This window comes from Alosa alosa, chromosome 13, assembly GCF_017589495.1.
Source record: "Alosa alosa isolate M-15738 ecotype Scorff River chromosome 13, AALO_Geno_1.1, whole genome shotgun sequence".
NCBI classification, from domain to species: domain Eukaryota; kingdom Metazoa; phylum Chordata; class Actinopteri; order Clupeiformes; family Clupeidae; genus Alosa; species Alosa alosa.
Window position 1 is genome coordinate 18,473,493 of NC_063201.1, and position 21,848 is coordinate 18,495,340.

Consider the following 21,848-nt stretch of genomic DNA (forward strand, 5'->3'; position numbering starts at 1 on the left):
AAGGACTCTGGTCCAGATGAGGTTCTTATCAGCAGTGGCTGACTGGTGATCACACTGGCTCTCTCTGTAGTCCCTGTCTGTGTAACCAGATGACCGGCCATAAACTTGCCTGTGTCTGTGGAAGTGCCAGCATGTTAAACTCATCCTTGTTTACTCGATATGTCTGTGAAGTAAGACTGTTTTATTTTGTCAGCTCTGGCACTGGTTGTATTCGGTTATGTGTACTTTTTACATGGCTGCACACATTGAACTGCAGAGAGCAGCAAGTAGCATCAGAGTAGGCTGATGCAGACCGCAGTAGGGGTACAAGCAAGACTTGACTCCGATGACTCAAGCGGCCTGTCTCTCAGACAACACAGCCTGTCTGAAGTACTGCACACAATGTGTAATGCAGGCTCTGCCAAGCTTCTCTCTTTTTCCATTTGGCCAAATCAATTCTTTCCTGCCCTGTGAAATCCTGGGCCACCAGCACAAACACCCTGTTCTAGTCGCCTGCCAAGTCACTCTAGAACCACTCAATATTATCGAAATGTCTGGAGTGGAGTCATTTCCCTAAAAGTTGTTCGTCCCGGGGGGTATGTGGGTATGATACTGTACCCACTCTTACACTGGTTTCAGACTCCAGTGTAGTATGTTGTGGGAGCAAATTTCGAATAATAAGCTCCATTAACTAGACTGCAGAATAAAAGGAGTAACAGGTGAACTTTGTATTGGGTACAGTACCTGATATGTACATGAAGGGCAGCTCTGGAGCTGGCAGCAGTAGTTCAGTACAGATTTCTTGATGCATTACATAGCCTTGTGGCCACACACACACACACACACACACACAGCCAGACAGATACAATACAAATTTGAAGATGAACAGTTGGATAGAGAGATGTGAAAACCCAATTGTGCCGTTTGCCAATGACCAACAAAAAACACATGAAACTAGCTTTGCCTCACGTTTAGGGAAATCAAAGAAGGGATGAAATCATAGAGGCTTTGGTATCTTTTCTTCTCTGTTGCTGTGGCATGTTGTCTGGCAGGTTGAAATCCACACGTTGTCTTTGGCTCATTCCTCCGCTTAGTTTGTTGTCTTTTCTTTTCTTTCAGCTTCCATTATGGCACCAGAGGAGAGTTCCTCCAACATGAAGAAGGACGACAGCGATGACGTGAAGAGCCCCCAGAAAACAGAGTCGCCACTCAAAGCCCACACCCCAACAAAGATGGACGCCGAGCAGAGAGCACGTACACCCACTAAAGCGGACAGTGTCCCCAAATCTCCCATGTCCCCAGCAACACCCACACGGAGAACAAGTTCTAGCCCCAGACCCAATAAAGGTAAACCATTTTCTAGTATATGTTTTGGGCTTTTTTGCCTTTACTTGGACAGGACTGTGAAGAGTGACAGGAAGTAAGTAAGTCCCATGGGGTGGGAATCGGGAAATGACCGCGGGTCGGATTCGAACCTGGGTCCCCGTGGGCACTCGGACCCGTACATGGTACGGGCATTGTAGCCTGCTGCGCCACCAAGGTAAACCATTTTCTATGTTATTGTCAACATGAACATTAGAAAATGGTGCATGGCCAGTCGGACATCCAGTACTAGAGGTCCTGTAATCTACTTTACCGTGGGCAGCAAACACAAAGGGCATGACAAATGTGGTTACAATCACGCTGCTGGATTAGAAGGACTGGGGGTAAACAAAAGAGTCAGAAAGCCAACATGGTGCCTGGTCTCCATTTGGGTAAAATGGCTTCTGCTAGGCATTATCTGGGGGCCATTACCCCACAGGTGCAATCTCGGGCCCATTTGGGAGTCCCACAGGCATGATTACTAATACAGATCACAGGCTTTTAGGGTTGTGCGCTTTGTCTAGCAGTTCAATTAGCTTTGCATTTCTCACCACAAAGAGTTGCACAGGTGTGCTTGTGCGAGTGCCAGTGCACCTGGAATCAGATTAGTCTGATAATGCTTCCGTACGAACGGGTGCACATGATCCATTTCAGTGGTAAGTGCTGGACACTGATCTTTTTCAAGGCCCAGTGGCGTATTGGTGGTCATTATGGGAGGAGAGGTGGTGAAACACAATCAGGCATCGCATTTCAGTGTGTAGTGCCAACTTGCCAAGGCTTGTGGTAAGCCCCACGCAGTGCCACAACTAGATCACAATAACCTGCTTGTGCTGCTTGGCTGGGTGGCTGGCACATGTCACAGCTAAAAACATGTGTTCCAGGATTTGGGCCGTTAAATTCCCCTTTAGTCGTTGTTCCTCTTTATCCATTGCTTGAGGTTCTGAAATGTGTCATTGTAGTGTGAAGAAAATGGGCGTGTTTACAGATTCTAGCTACATCTAGGGAAAGGCTGAAAGCAGCCTCTGGGAAATGAATAGGGATTTACTGTATCTCAAGTATTTTGATTCAAATTGAATCGTGTTTGTTGTCAAGTTGTTGTTGAACAAGTTCTGATCCATGTCCTGATTTTCTCAACAAAAGACTTAAAGGCCAATAACATGTGGCATACCGTATTCAGTATGCAAACATGCTAACCACTGGATAACAAAGTGTATTTTGACACATAGGAAAGATAGTTAAGTCTCAGTACAGATAAAATATCTCCAATTCGTACCGAATGTTAAGCTACTGTACATGAAATTGATGAATAATCGGATGAGGGCTATGGAGGTGTGTTGTGGGGGTGAGTGGAGTTGTGCCTTGTGTCAGCCTTTAACTGACATCTGGAAGCGTTTGGCAGGGCACCACCCACACGTCTTGTGGCTAGATGCAGCCCACTCAGGACTTTAGAAAGAGAGGAAATCCCACAACGCTCAGCCTGTCATCTCCTACTGTGCCAGTCTTCCCGAGGGTGTAGGGCTAGTTGTGGTTGCTATAAAGATATGCTAACGCTTGAGTGGCAGTGAATGTCTTGGATTTCCTGATGGGGGAGAGATTGATCCCTTTCCATGAGTATTTTTTATCTTTTCTCTCTCCAATTGAAATGCAGTTCTGTCTAGACATTTCATTTGTTTTTTCTTTCTTTCTTTCTTTCTTTCTTTCTTTTTATCTTTTCTTTGATCTTTCTTTCCTTTGTTCTTTCGTTGATTCCTATCCTCTCTCAAAACTGGTTGTAACTAGGTGGTTAACTGGTTTAAACATTCACACCATGGGCCTGCAACAGACTGCCACTCCCAATTACCTCAGGAGGTACAGGCAAAATTGGATTGCACATTAATATGTCTGTACACATTACTCTTGACAGGGGTTGCCTCCAGTTCACTGTTGTGCCCTCTCCCACAGATGTACAGTTAAAGACATTGTGCAAGTCCACAGGCTTTGTGTGGTGAGCTCCTTTGTTTGGGAGTATGGTTATGATGTTATTATGGTTTGTTGTTAAAAATCGTCCAGTCCATGTGTGCTGGTTTATGCTGTGTGGATTGCAGGGTAGGGCTAAGCTAGGGTAGAGTGAGTTGTGGTGTTGGAGTGGGGGGGGGGTCTCATGTGTGCTGTGGTGCCAGGTTATGTTGATCTAGCTGGTATGCCTGTGTCTCTACTCTCTGCCCTGGTATTTGTCTGGGTTAGTTGGAGTCTTTTTCTGTCTAGCGGAGAAGGAGCCAAGTGACTCATGCAGAGGAACACAAGCTCCTCGTCTCCGACTGCCGCCCACTGGCCCACGAGACAGAGAGTTTTTAGTGCTACCAGCAATATAAATATCTCATGTCTGTTCGTAAGAGGTCAGAGGTCATTCAAAGGCCTCTCTCTCTCTCTCTCTCTCTCTCTCTCTCTCTCTCTCTCTCTCTCTCTCTCTCTCTCTCTCTCTCTGTTTCTCTCCCAGCATTGAGTTCTGCTTTCTAAAGTAGCCTTTTAGCAACTTGCACATGGGACTTGCTATGCACAGACTTTTACGGATTGAATGGATAAAGAGTAAGCTGCTTACTAAAGTGTTAGCTTGTGCTAAGATAATGACTTCAGTTATTAAGTGACGGTAATTGCAGTGGGTTAATGAACAGTGAAAAGACAAAACACTGTTGGATTCTGACCGATTTAATGCCTAAAATTGGGTTGTGCAATAATATGCAGCCCAGTTAACTTTTCTGTTGTGTTGACAGGGCCACTGAAGGGTGATTTATTAGAATTAATCAAACTGTTTTCAATCCATTTCATTTTGTTGTTGAACCAACCACAGCACTGAAGCAGTTTTTCAGAATACTTCAGGGTACTATCAGGTTCTTTTTCATCATGTTCCACTTTCTTTGCTAAGGTTAAATTTTTCCGTGATAATTGCCTCTCTGACGTGTTCTTCGCAGTCCGTAGCCCTTTGTCTGGTTCACTTATGGCCCGGACCCGGCCCAGGTCCCCAGCTGGTCTCAGTCCGAGTGGGATCTGTTCTACTGAAAATGTGCAAATGCACTAGCGAGCCACGCAGTGACCGTAAGAGAGCTGGCCAGCGAGATGAGGTGCAGATTTACTGCTGTGTGATAGAACAGCTGAGTCATCAGAGCAACGTGTGAGCGAGTGTAAACACGAGCCTGATCTCTAAACACAAGGGTGCAGCTTCTCTTTACACACATACATGCACTGAAACACACACACACACACACACACACACACACACAGATGTGTATACACATAGACATGCACGCTCTTACACACACACACACTCACAGATGTGTGCACACATAGACATGCACAGATGCACACACGCACGGATGTGCATCCACTCATATTCACAGATACACACATACACCAACACACAATGATACACACATGCACACTGCAGAATAACACACAATTAGGCCTGCAAATCATGCAGAACAGTCTCTGCTTATCCATCCAAAAGCACTCCATGTCCCAGACTTCACTTTAAATTCTTGCCATATTTGGTCTGAATGAAGTTTTAAGCCTTTTACGTATTTAATTGGAATTTGATGATCCTTCATAGAAAGTCTTTTTTAGAGGCTCTGATATGTCAGTAGAAAAAAATTAAGCTTTGAGTGCTCGTGTGCCGTAACAGAGCTGGGATTGGAAACACTCAGATCTTTTCCATCTCGGCATTTGACCAAGATCACTCCGATGAAACACTCCACCTCCCAAAGGGAAGTGGTCATTTATTCCACTTAATCCCCTTCCTCTTTGGCCCCTTGCGTATGGACGGCGGAGATGTTGAGAGTAGGGAGGTGTGACTGCGCTGTGTTGCGCTGCATGCATGCTAATGGTGTTTAGCTCCACAATCCCACCCCCGTGGCTGCCGCTGGTCGGTGGTTATTTACTGGTGGCAAATGAGCTGTGAGTCCCCCGGCGCCCTTTGTGTAAGACGAGAAGTGATGAGAGAGAGAGCCGGCCCTGTTGTGGTTGCCAGTGGACGCTGCCAGGTTCCAGGGCTTTACGAAGGCTGCAGATGTGGCCGCGGCCGAGACTGCGGCCGCACAATGACCTCTCTCATTCCATCCCATTCCATTCCGTTCACCTCTCTCTCTCTCTCTCTCTCTCTCTCTCTCTCTCTCTCTCTCTCTCTCTCTCTCTCTCTCTCTCGTTATCTTTCTTAATCACTCTCTCTGTGTTACCTTAACTCTTCCTGTCTGCATCTCTGTATCTGTATAACCAGTGGGCCACGGCTGAAGTGCCCTTGAGCAAGGCACCTAACCCCTCACTGCTCCCCGAGCGCCGCCGTTGTAGCAGGGAGCTCACTGCGCCGGGATTAGTGTGCTTCACCTCACTGTGTGTTCACTGTGTGCTGTTTGTGTTTCACTAATTCACCGATTGGGTTAAATGCAGAGACCAAATTTCCCTCACGGGATCAAAAAAGTATATATACTATACTTATACTATCTATCTTTCTCTCTCTCTCTCCCTCCCTCTCTCTCTCTCTCTCTTGTTGTCTTTCTTAATCACTCTCTCACTTCCTGTCTGTGTCTCTGTATCTGTATCTCTCTCTCTCTCTCTCTCTCTTCCTCATCCTCTTCATCTCCTCATGTGTTTCTTTCTGTCCCTCTCCCCACAGACGCGATGAAGTCTGAAGACCGACAGAAACAAGCGAAGGAGCGCCGAGAGGAGCGGGCTAAATATCTGGGTAAGCAGCAGTGGGGTGCACTCGGGAGGACGAGATCGCCCCCTCCTGGTGGGGACTGTGTGTGTGTGTATGTGTGTCGCAGCCCTTAGGCCTCACCTCCAATTAGGCTCTGTGTTATTCGAGAGGCCGCAGCCCCATGGGGGCATTGTGCGGCCCTAACAATGGTGACGGTGGGCGAAAAGAGGAATGGTTGACCTTTGCCACAGAAGCTGCCACTGGAGCTGAAAACCTCAGGGAACATGTGGAGCTCGGCGTTTTGCTGTCACTTTGCATGTGCATATCTAACCAAACCTGCCATGTGCTCTGGGTACAACTCATGTCTCTATCTGCTGTTTCTTTATGCACATGGCTGCCGATGAGGAGTGCACGTTGGTACTTACTCTCTATATGGTGGCAGTGTGAGTGTGACTTGGTGTGAGTGTGTCTCCTCCACAACAGTCCTAAGATGCACTTACTCAGCTCATATCTATGTGCCACATATAGAGATATACCAAGTGTTCAAGTGTGTGTCACCTGTGAATGATAGGACGGCTTCTTACTGTCTAGTGAACCATTACTAACCAAACACTGCAAGGCTTGTGCTTTTTGTTACTATGCCTAACAAAATGTCACCTGAAAATGGTCACAACTTAATGTCTGTGTTTTTTGCTTCAAAAGAGACATGCTTAGTAATTGCTCCAGGAATGATATCACATCACCAATACAGATCAATACCCCTGTCTGCAGCAAAGAGTTCCAGCAAAAATTGAAAATTCAAAAAGATGTGGACTCTGCCCTTTCAATGTGCACTAATTGAACAAGTGCAGTTTTATCCAAAGCCGATTTGCAAATGTTGTGGCTTCATGGGCCTGTGCACTGTTAGCAATAGCCTTTTGCTATCAGTATATGTCAGCCCATCTCTTGTTTTAGTCTAATGATGATGTCATTGAAAGCAACCACTGAGCTATTTGAGGTTAACGTCAAAAACAGACATTTCTGCTGGGCTCCCTTCTGGGAAGGGACAACCCATGGCCTGTGTGGTCCGTCTCACTGCTTGAATGTTGACTGTGCCGTGCCTCACGTGTCGAGCGATCCCCCACCCGGGGCGACTCGCCGGTGACGGTGTGCTTTGCATGATTGACACACGCTCTCTGTCTGTTCTCTCACCCCCTTCCAGACGACCGTAAGCATCTACAAGGTAAGACCCCACGCCTGTGTGTCTGGTGGTGGTGGTGGTGGTGGTGGGGGTGGTGGGGGTGGTGGTGGTGGTGGTGGTGGTGGTGGTGGTGTGTGTCTTTGGGGAATCGTTGATTCAAATTGTCTCAGATTCAAATCTCCTTTCATGCAATCCATTGCATTTTGTCACTTCTGCTACAATTCCACCGAAGGGCCCAGAATGTTCGTGGGCATTCTTAGCTCTTTGGTTCTGCTTGTCCTCCATGTTGTGGATGTGATCATTCTGTTTCCCCACTGTGGATGTGGACAGTGTGGTTCTCATCCTTGCCTGTTTCATCTTCTCTGCCAGTCAATCATTCAGTTCCTCTTTAAATTTTGTCTCTGGAAAATTACATATATGCTGTCTTGGCCAAACTGGCAAGGGTTGTTTTTCTAATAACTAATAACTTGCTTGCTTATGCCCACTCTTAAACTGTCCATGTTAAGACGTTGTGTTTCATTTAGTTTGTTAGACATTTTTAATGATGCCCTCAACTTCACCTTCTGACCTCATCCACAGTAGTTTGGCCTGGACTCAACTTCCTCTTATTGGATAAGACCTTGCACAGTGGATGTGTGCTAGTTTAAGTTAATGCTCCCCAAAAGGATTTAGAGTAATAAAATGACAGCTTTGAGGAAAGCACACCTAGGCGGGTGGACTAGGTCCTGGACGCCTGGTACTAGAGGGCTGTGTAATTAACCCTTATCACCCGGAGAGAAGAAATATTATTTTCTGATTGGCTGGTGTGGTGGATATTAATTCTGAATAACAGGACACCTATGAAGTAGATCTGGTAAAACAAAGTTTAATCACCGTTCCATATCAATGCTTATGAATGGTAACTATAACAACCATAGTAGGACGATGGTTGAGCCTGAAAGCAACAATGGAATCAACTGTAAACAAGCTAACTATGCTATCGCTGTTATAGGGCCAAAGAAAGTTGTACAACAAGTCGGCTTCTTTTCAAACGGAACCGCGTGCTATAAAGGTATGACTATTGCCTAGTGGCTACTGGGTGATGAGCGGGATAACAGCCTTCGAGGTATCCTGTTATACAGAATTAATGGACTTGGGCAAAGGCAACTCCGCTGTGCGTTGGGGAGTTCTTTGCATGTCGCCCTCGTCCATTAATTCCGTATAACAGGACACCTCGGCGGCCGTTATCCCTTGATTAAAGGTGTGGGTTTTTGAACATTCGAACATAAGATTCCGTTCTGCAACAATTCTATGTTGAATTTAATGAACCCAGTTATTCTTTAGAACGCTTTAGAACATTTTCCAACATTCCCGTCACACTGGTGTGAAGGTACACCTTTAAGGGTTAAAAGCCAGAAATTACCAGCTGCGCTCACATGGACGACTCACAGAGGCCCATAGCTGCAATACCAGTCAAGGCTCCAGACGCAAAAACAGCCGCAAATGTGCCGTGCCGATCTTAACAGTTTTAATGGCGACTGGCTGCAATTGACCTCTCCCGAGCAATGAAATTACAGTGCTGCTGTGCATAGTGTGCGTGCTTACTGTGTTTTTCTACCCGGCTCCTCTGAGAATTCATAACAGCTTGACTTCCCTCTCACTTCCATCACTTCCTTCATATTGCTTTTTTCACAGGCACAGCAAATGATTGTGTAAAGAAAGTGTTTATCAGGGTGGGGAAAACCAGTTATACTGTACAGTCACAATACAATCCAAATAACATTCTTCACATTCTTGTCCTAAATCGGCTGACCTAAATTTAATGACCAATCCTTCCAATCCTTATTTTGAAGTATTTTTCCAATGGTGCAACAGTAGCAGCAGCATCCTCAGCAGTGAGACCAGATTGGTCTTTGGTCTCCGCGCATCCTCAGTCTCTCAGGCTGCCAGTCTTCAGGGCCATGAATAGTTGATGCAGTGAGGCGCTAAGGCTGACCCAGCACATGGATTTTTAATGACTCCCGTGGATCCAGGGATCCAGCGCCTGTGGTGCAGAGTATAGGCTCACCGGGGGAAGCTGACCTGCTGTATATTCGGGGGGCATTGATGCTGCAGCAGTTGCTTAATTAAGCACCTCTTTTGCATAGCTAACTAGAGGATTTTGCATTTCAAATTCATCCACATGGCCTCTGTAGAAAACATACCTAGACCCTAACCCTACCTAATTTACAGTCGTGGCCAGAGGTTTTGGCAGTGGCAAAAATGTTATGTTTACCAAGCTACTTCAATTTTCTTGATGGCAATTCACATTGTCACTAGATTATTGTGTCGTCTACAGATGCACATTACCAGTAATTCATTGCAAAGAGCAAAGAGCTGTGATAAAAATGAACTTTAACTTGACTTGTATTTTGACATGGGCATAAATGATGAGCTAATATCATTCCAGTATAATGTTATCATCAGCACAAGGCAAAGTGTGAACACGTCAGCTGAAGTAACTCTTTATCATTCTGATTGAATTATATGAGCAGAATGATTGCTATAAAAGGAGGGAGAGTGTGTTATCATGTGTCTGCTTGTGTTAGCAGTGGTTGCCTTAAAAGAAACACATGCAGCTGAAATGCTAATAATTGATCTTCAGTATACATGTGAAAAATGTAAAAAAATAACCGAAAAACACTGAAGCAGCAAACTAAGCAAAACACAGATATTGCCACTGCTAAAACATTTGGCCATTACTGTTTAGTGGAAAAGTCAAGCAAAGTTCCTCCAAATGTCTTGAAATGAAGTTGTCCCCTACAGAGCTGTTTCATTTCACATGGCACCAGCCTGAAGTCCTTCTCACTAGGGGACCTCAATGCCCCCCACCCCCACACACCAACACACACTAAACACCTTCATCACCTCATCATCCTCAGCACAGTACCCTGTACCAGTTTTAATTGCAATCCAGGCAGATTGAATGGGCAAGAGGCATTGAATCACTTTAATTCACCAATGCCATGGGGGCAGTCAGTGTTAAGCGCGTGCATTTGGAGCCGAACAAGGAGTTTCTACCTTCTCACTTGTCATATACACAGGAAGCCTCTGAAGATTTAGCTATTTGACATATCAAAGCAGACAGTTCATTGAAGTAGACACTGGAAGTTTACGCTTTTAGGGCATTTACGTGTCAATCTAGGAAGCTTAAGATAACCTGTACAATGCCTCTTTGTATACAGTTTCAAGGAATTCCTTTTGCATTTCCAGATACTGGCAAAAAAAGAGCCTTTGTGCAGCGGATTGGCTAGAGCCTTAAAAGTACACTCCAGTATGTTCCTAAAGATGTTTGCTAAGGCCAAAGCAGTATTATCCCCAGAGAGTAAAGGGCTTATACAGAATCAGCTGGAGATAGCCTCAGTAAACTGCAGGGACCTTAGGCATAGAGGAACAACACCAATGCATCTATTTCAACAGATGTGTCTTCTATTGCATATCCTATACCTAGCATGACCAATCTGCATCATAATGTATGGGGGATTATGTCCATCAGCACAGCTGTGGGTCTGGAAATGTAGTCCCAACGGACTAAAGATAACCTTACACTAAATGGCCAACACTAAAAATGTCTGGCTGCCTATAAGTTGCTCAGGCACACATATTTCATCACAGACTGTGCTGGAAGGGGAAAGATTGTCGTCAGTACCCTATGAAACAAAGAAAGTTGGCAGAGAAGGACTGATTATGAAATATGTGTATCCTTTAGATTCTTAAACAATTTCTGTCTGTATTGCCTCCTTTCTCTCCCCCCTTTCTTTCTATTGCACAACCACAATTCATCTCTCTCTCTCTCTCTCTCTCTCTCTCTCTCTCTCTCTCTCTCTCTCTCTCTCTCTCTCTCTCTCTCTCTCTCTCTCTCTCTCTCTCTCTCTCTCTCTCTCTCTCTCTCTCTCTCTCTCTCTGTTTTCTCTGCCTGCCTGTGTCCCTGCTCTCTCCCCCCCTCCAGCGGCTAAGAAGGCCCAGTGGCTGGAGAAGGAGGAGAAGGCGCGGCAGTTGCGGGAGCAGCAGCTGGAGGAGCGCCGTCGGAGGCTGGAGGAGCAGCGCGTGAAGGCCGAGAGGAGGCGCGCCGCCCTGGAGGAGCGACAGAAGCAGAAGCTGGTGAAGAACAAGGTGAGACCTGGCTGCCACCCACACCCACATTACCGCCACCACCACCTGGGAGCACTGAGCACCAATGGGGCCGAGGAGGTGCCAAGGAGCTCTGGAGCCCCAGGCTGGCCACCTGGCCTGGTTTCTCCTCAGATATCCTACTTCACCCTCATCTGTCCTAGCAAAAAAGAAATTAGAAAAAAATTGTTCGTTTTTGAAAACTTTTTAGCTCAGATAGTAGTTAAGCGTGACCCATGTAGCAAGTACATTTAATTTACAATGACAAATGTAATTTTAAGCTAGAGGATTCTTCTTAATGTATACACTCACTCATTGCAAATGGTAAAACAAGATCTAAAATGTAGTATTCAGTATCAGTCCAAAATGTAGTCTTAGTCCAATCTGCTCAGACTGAGCACATGGTGAAATCACTAGAATAAACCTATAGAGAACTTCTTATGAAACTGTAGGAAAGTAAAGGGCTCTCTCTCTCTCTCTCTCTTTTCCTCTTTGTGATTGTGGCTTGCCTCCACTCACTCCCAGAGTTCATCTCTGAATGTCAGCCAGAGTGTTCTCAAAAGATCAAAAGATCCTCAGTGTGCACACGTCTCAGTGTCCAGAGTGTCTCTACACTGAGGTAAAGGCATTTGACAAGGAAGGATGATGAAAACAAGAAAGAAACACAAATTGTCAGAAGGGTTCGCCATGTACAAACAGTGAATTGGGAGCCAGAGAGAGACACTGACAGAGATGGGGAAAGACAGAGGAAGGGAAAAGCCATGAGAAAAGGGATGAAGTGCAGCGAGAGACAAACATAAAGAACTGCTGTGTCACCGGCAGTTCTGTTGCACACGGATGGCACCCCCCCAAGCACAGTGAGCAATGGTGTATGAAATGGGTCTGGCCCAAATGAAAGTAGGCCATGATGTACCAGCTCCCTACCTGCCAGCCTATTTTTCTCTTTGTCAGATCAATATGCAAGCCTCCTTCTCTCTCTCTCTCTCTCCCTCTCCCTCTCCCTCTCCCTCTCCCTCTCTCTCTCATTCTCTCTCTCTCTCTCTCTCTCTCTCTCTCTCTCTCTCTCTCTCTCTCTCTCTCTCTCTTCTTTTTTGTGCATACTTGAGAATGTATTCAATGCACACATAATCTCTGGGCTTTGCCTCATATATGGAGTGCTCTTTTCTCTCCTGACTGTAGTCTTTGTAGTGTGGGTTGAAGTGGGTTTTCTCTTCCCTATCCCTCAGTACAAGTTGCACATCTCCGAGAGGCTTGGGACGGACAAGTGTTATTTGTTTATGGGAGAGGATTTCAACAGGTTTGCCCGTGTGGTGTTTGCCATTTGCTTTTGGAGAAGTATGGAGCTCTCAGAGGATTTTCATGTGTCTGAGGGTTTCATGAAGTCTGCTTGTTTTTGTGGTGCCTTTTATCAGGAGAAATATGAAGCCGCCATCCATAGATCCACCAAGAAGACGTGGGCCGAGATCCGACAGCAGAGGGGATCCTGGGGCGGGGCTCTCCACGGCAACAGCCAGAAAGAGAGTGAGTACACCACAACACCAACACGCACACAGAGATAGCAGATATGTAAGCGCATCATCACACCTCTACACACAAACACTATATCATTTTGTGAATGATTTTATATGAAAGTTTCAGTCTGTGTGTGTCATGGCTGCATTTTTCACCTCAAATATGCATGGACTTATACCCGAATGCAGTGCTCATCCATTAGCCCATACATGTACTTATTTGGCACATAATATTTGCAGCTGTAGCTCCCAACTCCCAAACACACATTAAGAGCTTTTTTAAATGGTATTGTTCCATCAATAACAACAGTTACAAGCCCATTAAATTAGCACAGCTATTTCAGTGTGTTTCTACTAGTTTTACAACACATCCACTCCCAGTGGAAAATATTGCTGCTTACAACAGCCTTGTCTTTGTCTCTCAGCTCTTATTTAAAGAGAACTGAATTCTGACCTATTTCTTCTAAACCCTCTTCAGGAGAAATAAGGTATAAAGGAAAAGGAACTTGAAGTTAATTGGATTTGACATAAGGAAGACTATTTGATAGGAAATTAAATTAAGAAATGTGAGACAGTGGTCAAAAATAATACATTAATATTGGGGATGGACAGTATTGGATTGTTCAATATTCCAGTATTCGATATTTGATATCCCAGTATTTTGGAAGTCATTGTGGCCAATTTTTGATGCCTATACCGGTGTATACACATCTTATTTATTTTATTTATTTTCGGTGCTGGGATATCCTATTTCTTTTGTTGTCTTACCACATGCCAAAGCCTATTAGATACGTAAATATGCTGTCTAAACAATGGGATCAGGGTGTGTTTTCTCAGATGTCCACAGAGATATTGGTTATTCTTAGCTTGTATATTAGTTCCAGTCTATATGTAAGTAATGGAGCTGAAAAGAGAACATGGCTAGCAGACCACAGAGGAACCTCCTGTCTTGTCCCTGAGTACGAATCTTACTTTCTCTGGTCTCGTTGAGGTAGGCACTGCAAGGATGCACTGTCACAGAAGATTAAATATTGATTGTACTTCCACTAGAGGGCTCTCTAATTATGTTTTTGGTAATGACCCCATTTTCTTTCTTTCTCTCTCTCTCTCACACACACACACACACACACACACACACACACACACACACACACACACACACACACACACACACACACACACACACACACACATTCTCATACAGTCTATAAAAAGAATGAAAACATTGGTCTTATGTCCCTCAAGTAAAACATGAAAACCCTTCCTCCTTCACAGATTCTAGATTGAGGTTTGTCAGGCGTGCTATTTCTAGGTGTGTTATGTTCCCTTTTCCATAATAAGGAGGCCACAAAATAGACTTCCTTATAATATAAATACTTGGGTTTTCCATTGTTTGTGGCAGTCTTTCATTAATATCACAAGGACTTTGAACTGCCCTAGGCTATATGTTACAGATCATAAAAGCTCTGTGAGGAAAAACAAATGTTCTGTCTGCTGTTTGCCTGTACTTGTCCTTTTTCCTGGGACCTCCAGGACCAGTGTATCAAACATGTTGTGAGCCGAGTCTTTTCTCTGTGATGACTTCTGTGGGTTTTACTAGGCATCTGCTCGATGTCGGCAGTCAACCTCCCCAAACAAGTGGACTCGTCCATAAACAAGAGACTGTCCAAGTCCTCCGCCACGCTCTGGAACTCGCCCAGTCGAAGTAAGAACCCGCCCGGCACCGCAGGAGGGACCACCTCCTCCTCCTCATCACCTCCATCTGTACCCACCCGTCTGTGGAAGTTCCTCCTCCCACCCACAACTGTGGAGTCCCCTTCTCTTCAGTTGATCTGATTTTTGTTCTTCATTTCTTCATTAGTTTAGTCTTGAGTTTGTTTTCTTTTGCCTCTCTTACCCAAAACTCCAACACACACTCTCTTTGTGTTCTGATGATTTCCTCCAATCATTTTATTCCCTCCAAAAACTTTGGGCTTGATTTTAGAGTGGTTGATTTCTTAAAAATCAATGCCTTACATGATGTTTTATTCTTTCATTCTTTATTTCAACTCCATCTTGTTTTGGGGACATCGATATGTTCATACTGTGGTGTGAAGATATGGGTGTCAGTCGGTACTTCATTATTCCTTTCCTCATCTTTCATTCAAAATAACACTTCAATCCAGTCTATTTGTCTTGATTGGCCTGACTTGGTTTTCTACCTCTTTTGGTGGTGGTGGTGGGATTTTACGTTTGCATGTGCGTCTGAGTTGTGAAATGATGTAGTTCTATTTTCCAAATGTTGTGGTTTTGATGAGCAGTACTTGGGTCTATTGTGAGTGCAACTGAGTAGAAGTGGTGGATCTTTTTAGCCAATTATGTTGTTTGGGGGCATTGACATTATCATAAAATGGAGGAAGTTGAAAAGTTTCTCAGATGACCAACTTCTTAATCGTGACCTTTCCTTAACTAGGTCAGCTCTGTGTGTCTCATGATCGAGCCTCTGAGGCAGAAGGAAACTTTAGCTTCTGTTTTTTTAAAGATAAATAAAGTTTAGAAAGGCAGAATGTGCATAATGCATTCTAAAAGTCCCCCTGAGCATTGCAGAGTGGGCCAGACGACCAAGGAGACTTGTCTCTCTCTCAGTCTCTCTCTCAGTCTCTCTCTCAGTCTCTCTCTCAGTCTCTCTCTCTGTCTCTCTCTCAGTCTCTCTCTCAGTCTCTCTCTCTCTCTCTCAGTCTCTCTCTCAGTCTCTGTCTTTCCCTCTCCCCCATCTCCCTGATATCTAATTCATGTCCTTAAGAGTGTAGGCTAGAATATAGATTTGGAGATGAGAGTATGTCCATTAGTAATTCCACAGGCTTCTCTAACCGTGTTCGCTGCCTGAATTAGATTATATACAAGCTCACCAGAAATCTTCACCACATTCTTCTTTCCCATTGCTATTATATTTTTGATACTTCTCCTGTTTATTTTTTCCCTCTGGACTACGTTCAGTACAACTGACCGAGTGAGGACATTGTTGTTCCCACAAAATACTTTCCCATGTTCCGATGTTTCTGAGAAGGAAAGTAGCATATTTTTGGTGACTTCACTATTCTTTCTTCTCGCACACGTACACACACACACACATACACGTGGAAGCCCACTGAGATGTGTGTTATGAGCTGCCGCTGGCGCTTTCCCATCGAGGACTTTCATGTCTCCAGTTAGAGGACGTCATTACTCCTTTCATCTTCCAAGGGTTCTTTTTTTGTGCATTGCATTTTTAGTTTTGCTCCAGTCATATCTCATAAAAGTATTTCTGTTATATCACCATCGTCATCATCATCATCATCATCTCCTTGTGTACTCCTGAATCCTACAATTAAGGTCATTGTAGCCCCTGAGGGTCGAACGACATCACAAACAGTCTAGGCAATTTGCCAGTGCAGTGAAATCATTATCCCTATGGAAAGAGACGTGTGGTGGTGGTAGTGTTTGTGCCAATGTGGATGTTCTTGGGTTGGTAGGATGGGCACTTTTTCTGTGTTTGCCCCTCTTATTTCTGGCGGGGTGGAAACGTGAGGCAATCAGTACAGTGTACAGGAACAAGACTGGGGCAGCACGGCCCTGTGTCTGCCTGGGGTCTCATGTTGAGGTGTTGTGTCCTGCGCCTGACTCTGTTTGTCCCCTCCGCCAGGCCGTAGACGGGAGCTGAGCCCATGGGAGAGCAGCATCGTGGACCGGCTGATGACCCCAACCCTGTCCTTCCTGGCTCGCAGCCGCAGCGCAGCTAGCGTGCTGAGCAACAGCAGAGACTCACGTCAGTACCCATCAGCCACTGCTTCCACACCGCACACACTGGCAACTTTATTATTGTTTTGTTTTTTGTTTTGTTTCTATTTGGTATTGTTGCTCCATATGGAATACATTTTTGTTCTCAATATTTTCTAATTCAAATGCAAAGCAGAAATATTTTTGAAGATGATCTAGAACTATACACTACTCACAAAAATCAGGGATATTCAGCTTTCGGGTGAAATTTCAGGATGAACCTAAAATCCACTATAACCTTTACAGGTGTACTTAATGTGACCTTCTCTAAACTTTTGAATGTGCATGTCCTACAGTTCAGTGTTTCAGTACTTTCTGTACTGAAACTATACATTTCACCCAAAAGCCAGATATCCCTAACTTTTTGTGAGTAGTGTATAAATGAAACTGGACAAGGATGTATGCCCTCTTGTGGCAATGATGATGGCCTATTAAAATACATTAGTGCAAACACTGTGGTTTACTAGTCTTAGCTTAAATGGATAGTGTAGAAAAAAATACTACAGATTCCCGCGGTGAGAATATAGTTTGCTACTAGCCCGGCATGCTTGTGTTTGTGCATTGTGCATTAGCGGTGAGGTCTGGTCGGTGCGGTGTGTGTTAATGCTTCCCCTCTCCTCCCCACAGAGTCCCCCGTGTGCCCTCGCTCTGCCTCCGCCAGCCCGCTGACCCTGTGCGCCCACCGGCCGCACCACCGCTGCTCCGACCGCTGGAGGGTCACCACCAGCACCCCAGACATCGCTCAGCGCACCCCTCGACGAGACTCCACACCGGTCAGTACCGTCACCAGCCACCTCGCTCCCACAGACACGGATCACGATCGCTCATGGAAATTAATTCCCTGGCAGGGATCAATAAAGCTCAGCGTATCTTATACGGACCAATACTGACCCATCCTAACCGGTCCTATACTGTCCCATAATGAATAGTCTATAGCAAATATATGTTCAGCGATATTTACTCTCACTCCCTGAATGAGGTCTCTAGCTGTTTGTTTGATGGACATTTTGTCTGCATGACACCATTGGTGGAATGTAGTGCTTTAGCTGACTAAATTTAAAACTGAACCACATAGAGCTAGAGTCTAAATCCTGCTGATTTTAGATAAGTGAAATCTTGGATCACTGGAAATAAGAGTGGGACTCATTATTAAAATGCTGTTTTGCTTTGCATCCTCAAAGATTGATAGAAGGAAGAAGGAGAAGAAGGACAAAGAGCGAGAGAATGAGAAAGAGAAGAGTGCCCTGGCCAAAGAGAAGGTGCTGAAGAAGAGACAGTCTCTACCCGCCATGAGGATCAGGAGTGAAGCCAGGTAAGACTCTCAGTCGGACACACCACACCGCAGCTCTTGACCGATTTAAGCTGGACACTGTGACCTTCATATGTCATGGCATATTAAATCAAAATCAATTAATTGATTGAGTTTACCTTTATGGGTCATTCCGTGTAAAATCAGATAAGGTTGTTGCAGCACCGTCTTAGATTTTTCTCACATCACAAAATCACATTGTTGGGAAGCAATGTTTGGGCATTAATATCATATAAAGTATTATTCATAGGCAGCCCAAACTTTGTAGGGTGGAAGACAAACATGTTCTCAGTATGACTGAACCATTAAAAGTTTGTACCCCATTCTCATTGATTTTCTACAAGGCCCTAGATTTGGAAAAATGTGCAAAAAGAGTGACATTAAGGGTAAAGTTGTTTTTTGTACACATTTGGTATCAATAGTTTTTTTTTTTTTTCATACTACATTTTAATAATGTACCAATATTTGAGCTCGCCACATGTAATGGGGCTTGGCAATTTTAAGGCTTAAACAAAGGGAGGTTGTGTTTTTCGGTCATTTTCATAAAATGAAAATGGTATGTGGGGTAGCTAGTAGGCACTTGAAAATCTATGTGAAAGTAGCGAAAGTAGTGAAAGTACCATAGATAAATAATATAACAAACTTTTAAAGGTCCAATCATACTGATAACATGTCTGCCTTCCACCCTAAGTTTGAACAGGCTGAGAATAATACTTCTCAAGATATTAATGCCCAAACATGGTTTCCAAGATAAGGCATTTCTGAGAGTGTAAAAAGGACACAAATTCAAGGGTGAAAAAAAATTATGAAAACATTGGACTTTAGCAAACACATTTTACAAGGTCTTAGTTTTGGGACCTAAATATTAGGTAGACAAAATCTGAGACTGTGCAGCAACCATTTTTCTGGATTTTGTCTGATTTGACACGGAATGACACTTATGTATATTTGCACTGTGTAGACAATAACAATGACAGAGACACAATTACTAATTTATCATTATACAGCATAAATAAGTCATCATAATTGCAATATGCCCATTGAGGAGTTTGTTGTAGCACCAGTGATTGTGCAGTAATCGTGAAGATAGGGCCTAAATAAACACAACTAAGGAAAATACCGCCCTCTAGTGACCAAAGTGTTAACAGACTGAACAGACTCTTAACACTTGTGACCTGGACAGTCCTTTTAGGCAAGTCCCTCCACTCGGATGCCATATTGCAACGCTTTTTGGGCACTCATCGGGCATGCTATTCAGCAGAAATGCGCGTGCGCAATGCTTCACGACACCAATCTCGCTCTAACAGCGAGTTCACAACACATAATTGGCACGATGTCTTCACAACACGCCATATGATTGGCTCGATGTATTCACATGTCAACATTTTGCCGAAGAAGGGGTGGGATATGTGTAGACAACGGCCATATTGCCGTTACAAACTAGCCCCATGCATTTCTATGGAGGATTTTTTGAGTGCTTTGTCTCCACATTAGAAAGTCTCTGACCTGGATACTCCTTCAGCTACATAACTGAAAGTGTTCAAAGCTGCAAAATGGGACAAAGGTTTGTTAAAGTGAATCTAGGTCATATAGACCTCCTTAGTCCGCATAACCAGTCATTTAAGCCCACACTGAGCGAGAGAGAGAGCGATAGTCAAAGTCCTTTCAATGTCTCTGGTGTAGCCTGTCAGTTAAGGTCACAGACAGACATCCACTGGGACAGTCTAGCGGGCAAACTGTCCATCTCTTCTACTGTGTCCTTAAATCAACAGTCTAGCCTGTTGGGTAAGGCCACAGCACAAGAGACAGATAGCGTGTCCTCTTGTGTCTGGCAGACAGCTCTGAGTGCCCGGGGCAGTCTAGCTCAGGCCCAGCGAGGACGCCGGAGCACAGGGCGACAGACTTGTGGATATTTATTCACTGGAGTTTGCACTTAGCCCCCAGGCAGCTAGCATGGCTGAGAGCTGCATACTGTAGCGCCGCTGACTCAACAAAAGCCTGATGAGTGGAAGAGACAGAGAGACGTAGAGAGGGAGAGACAGAGAGCAAAAAGATGGATATAAAACATGTGTGTGTGTGTGTGTGTGTGTGTGTGTGTGTGTGTGTTAGCCTGTGTGTGGGTTAACGTATGTAAGAGTCTAGCCGAGAACCAGGAGGGGAAAAAAATGAGAAAATAAGAAGAATGTAAAAAGAGGAGTGAATCAAGTGTGTGTGTGTGTGTCTGTGAGACAGCAGGAAGGAAAAGGTGAGAGAAGTGCGTTGTGCTCGTTCTTCAGTGGAGTAGACAGTGGAAGTTTATGGTCATGGATGCTGTCCTTGAGAGCTCTGTCTGGGCATGCCCACTGCAGTAGCCCACAGCCTGGCACACAACCCTCTCAGTAGCCCTCCCGCCTGGCATCCAGATCCAACACTCGGCTCTCTTTAGCATTCAGGTCCACTTAGCATTCAGCTCACCTGCCCGATTAACTGCATCGTCCACTCCAACCGCAGGCTAGTCAGTCAATGAATAACTCTGGTCTGTTGGCAGAATAACAAACATTTGAAGCTATGGTGATGCATTTAACTGTGTGAGGGAATCATTGGATCATGCAGTGAAATCCTGTTGAAGAAGGGCCTCTGTGCTAGCTAAGGAGGACTGAGGGAACATCAGCAGCACAAAGGCATTCCTTATGACTAACTGGTGCAGAATAAACAACAGAGAATATTAAGAGAAGGTCGTAAATAAGAGGTTTATGTTTGTACACACAGGGAGATCAAATAGATGTTTTCCTTTATTCTGTGGTCACTGAAGCCAAAATGGGGTACATTTGGAGGTGGTGTATCTACACACAGTGTTTGTTGCTCTTAATTTGGTTCCTGTGGAGTGAGTGAGTCAGTGTGATCTCTCTCTTATTGTTGTTGTAAACTGTGTGAGTCATTAACCCTCTCTGCTCATGTGGTTTCTCCTCCGTCTCCTCTTCTTCCTCCTCTTCCTCCTCCTCCGTCTCCTTCTCTCCCCAGTCCCAGTCCTCTGTCGCGACGGGCGGCGTCCCCGGCCACACCCCCCCGAGGCAGGGTGTCCTCGCCCAGCCCGGCGCCATCCCCGCGGGGCTCCTCTGCCCGCGCCAGCCCCTCCACCCCTAAGGCTCGGCCCAAGCGCGCCAGCACGCCTGCCCGCGTCACCCCCCGCTCCGCCTCACCCGCCCCAATCGAGAGGGTCCGAGAGCGAGGCCGGTCCGCCACGCCCGACTCTAAGGGTAAGAGATCACACAGGGAGCCTCATCTTTCTAAGAAAATGTGAGACCCATGGGCATATTCACACATGTGTTACCTGATTCATGTCTGACAATTATTAATGCTAAAATAGATACTATGTGTATGTATATATATATACTCTACCAGTCAAAAGTTTGGAGACACTTAGAAATTTCCATTCCACTCCATTATAGACAGAATACCAGCTGAGATCAGTTGCATTGTTTTTTTTTTTTAAATCAGGGCAGCAGTTTTCAGATTACATTTATGTGCTTACATAATTGCAAAAGGGTTCTCGACTCGAAAGAAATGGCTGATCTTTAATGCAATATCTACATTGCCCATTATCAGCAATCATTCATCCAATGATGCAAAAGCACATTCTGTTTACTGATCTAATATAATTTTAAAAGGCTAACTGAAAAAACATTGGAGAACCCTTTTGCAATTATGTAAGCACATAATGCAATCTGAAAACTGCTGCCCTGAGTAAAAAAACAATGCAAATGATCTCAGCTGGTATTCGGTCTAAAGCTATTGGGCTAGCTTAGCCTATTACCACAGCTCTCAATTGGTAAGGTTCTCTGTCTGGGCTTTTCCCCACTGATCAGCAATGATGATCAGCCATTTTCTTTGATTTTTGAAAACAATCCAAGCACACTTGGATTTTAGACACAAACAGCT

At 44.8% G+C, this 21,848-nt stretch overlaps 1 protein-coding gene across 1 annotated transcript in view; it reads left to right on the forward strand.

The window, feature by feature from the left end:
* Positions 1-21,848, forward strand: part of map7d1a (MAP7 domain containing 1a) — a 52,899-nt gene that overhangs the window by 17,842 nt on the left and 13,209 nt on the right. The window contains 10 exon segments of the mRNA XM_048260546.1: positions 1,099-1,326; positions 5,984-6,052; positions 7,209-7,229; positions 11,155-11,318; positions 12,728-12,836; positions 14,427-14,531; positions 16,488-16,610; positions 17,249-17,394; positions 17,803-17,933; positions 20,931-21,166. Coding sequence (XP_048116503.1) covers positions 1,099-1,326; positions 5,984-6,052; positions 7,209-7,229; positions 11,155-11,318; positions 12,728-12,836; positions 14,427-14,531; positions 16,488-16,610; positions 17,249-17,394; positions 17,803-17,933; positions 20,931-21,166 — 1,332 coding nt within the window.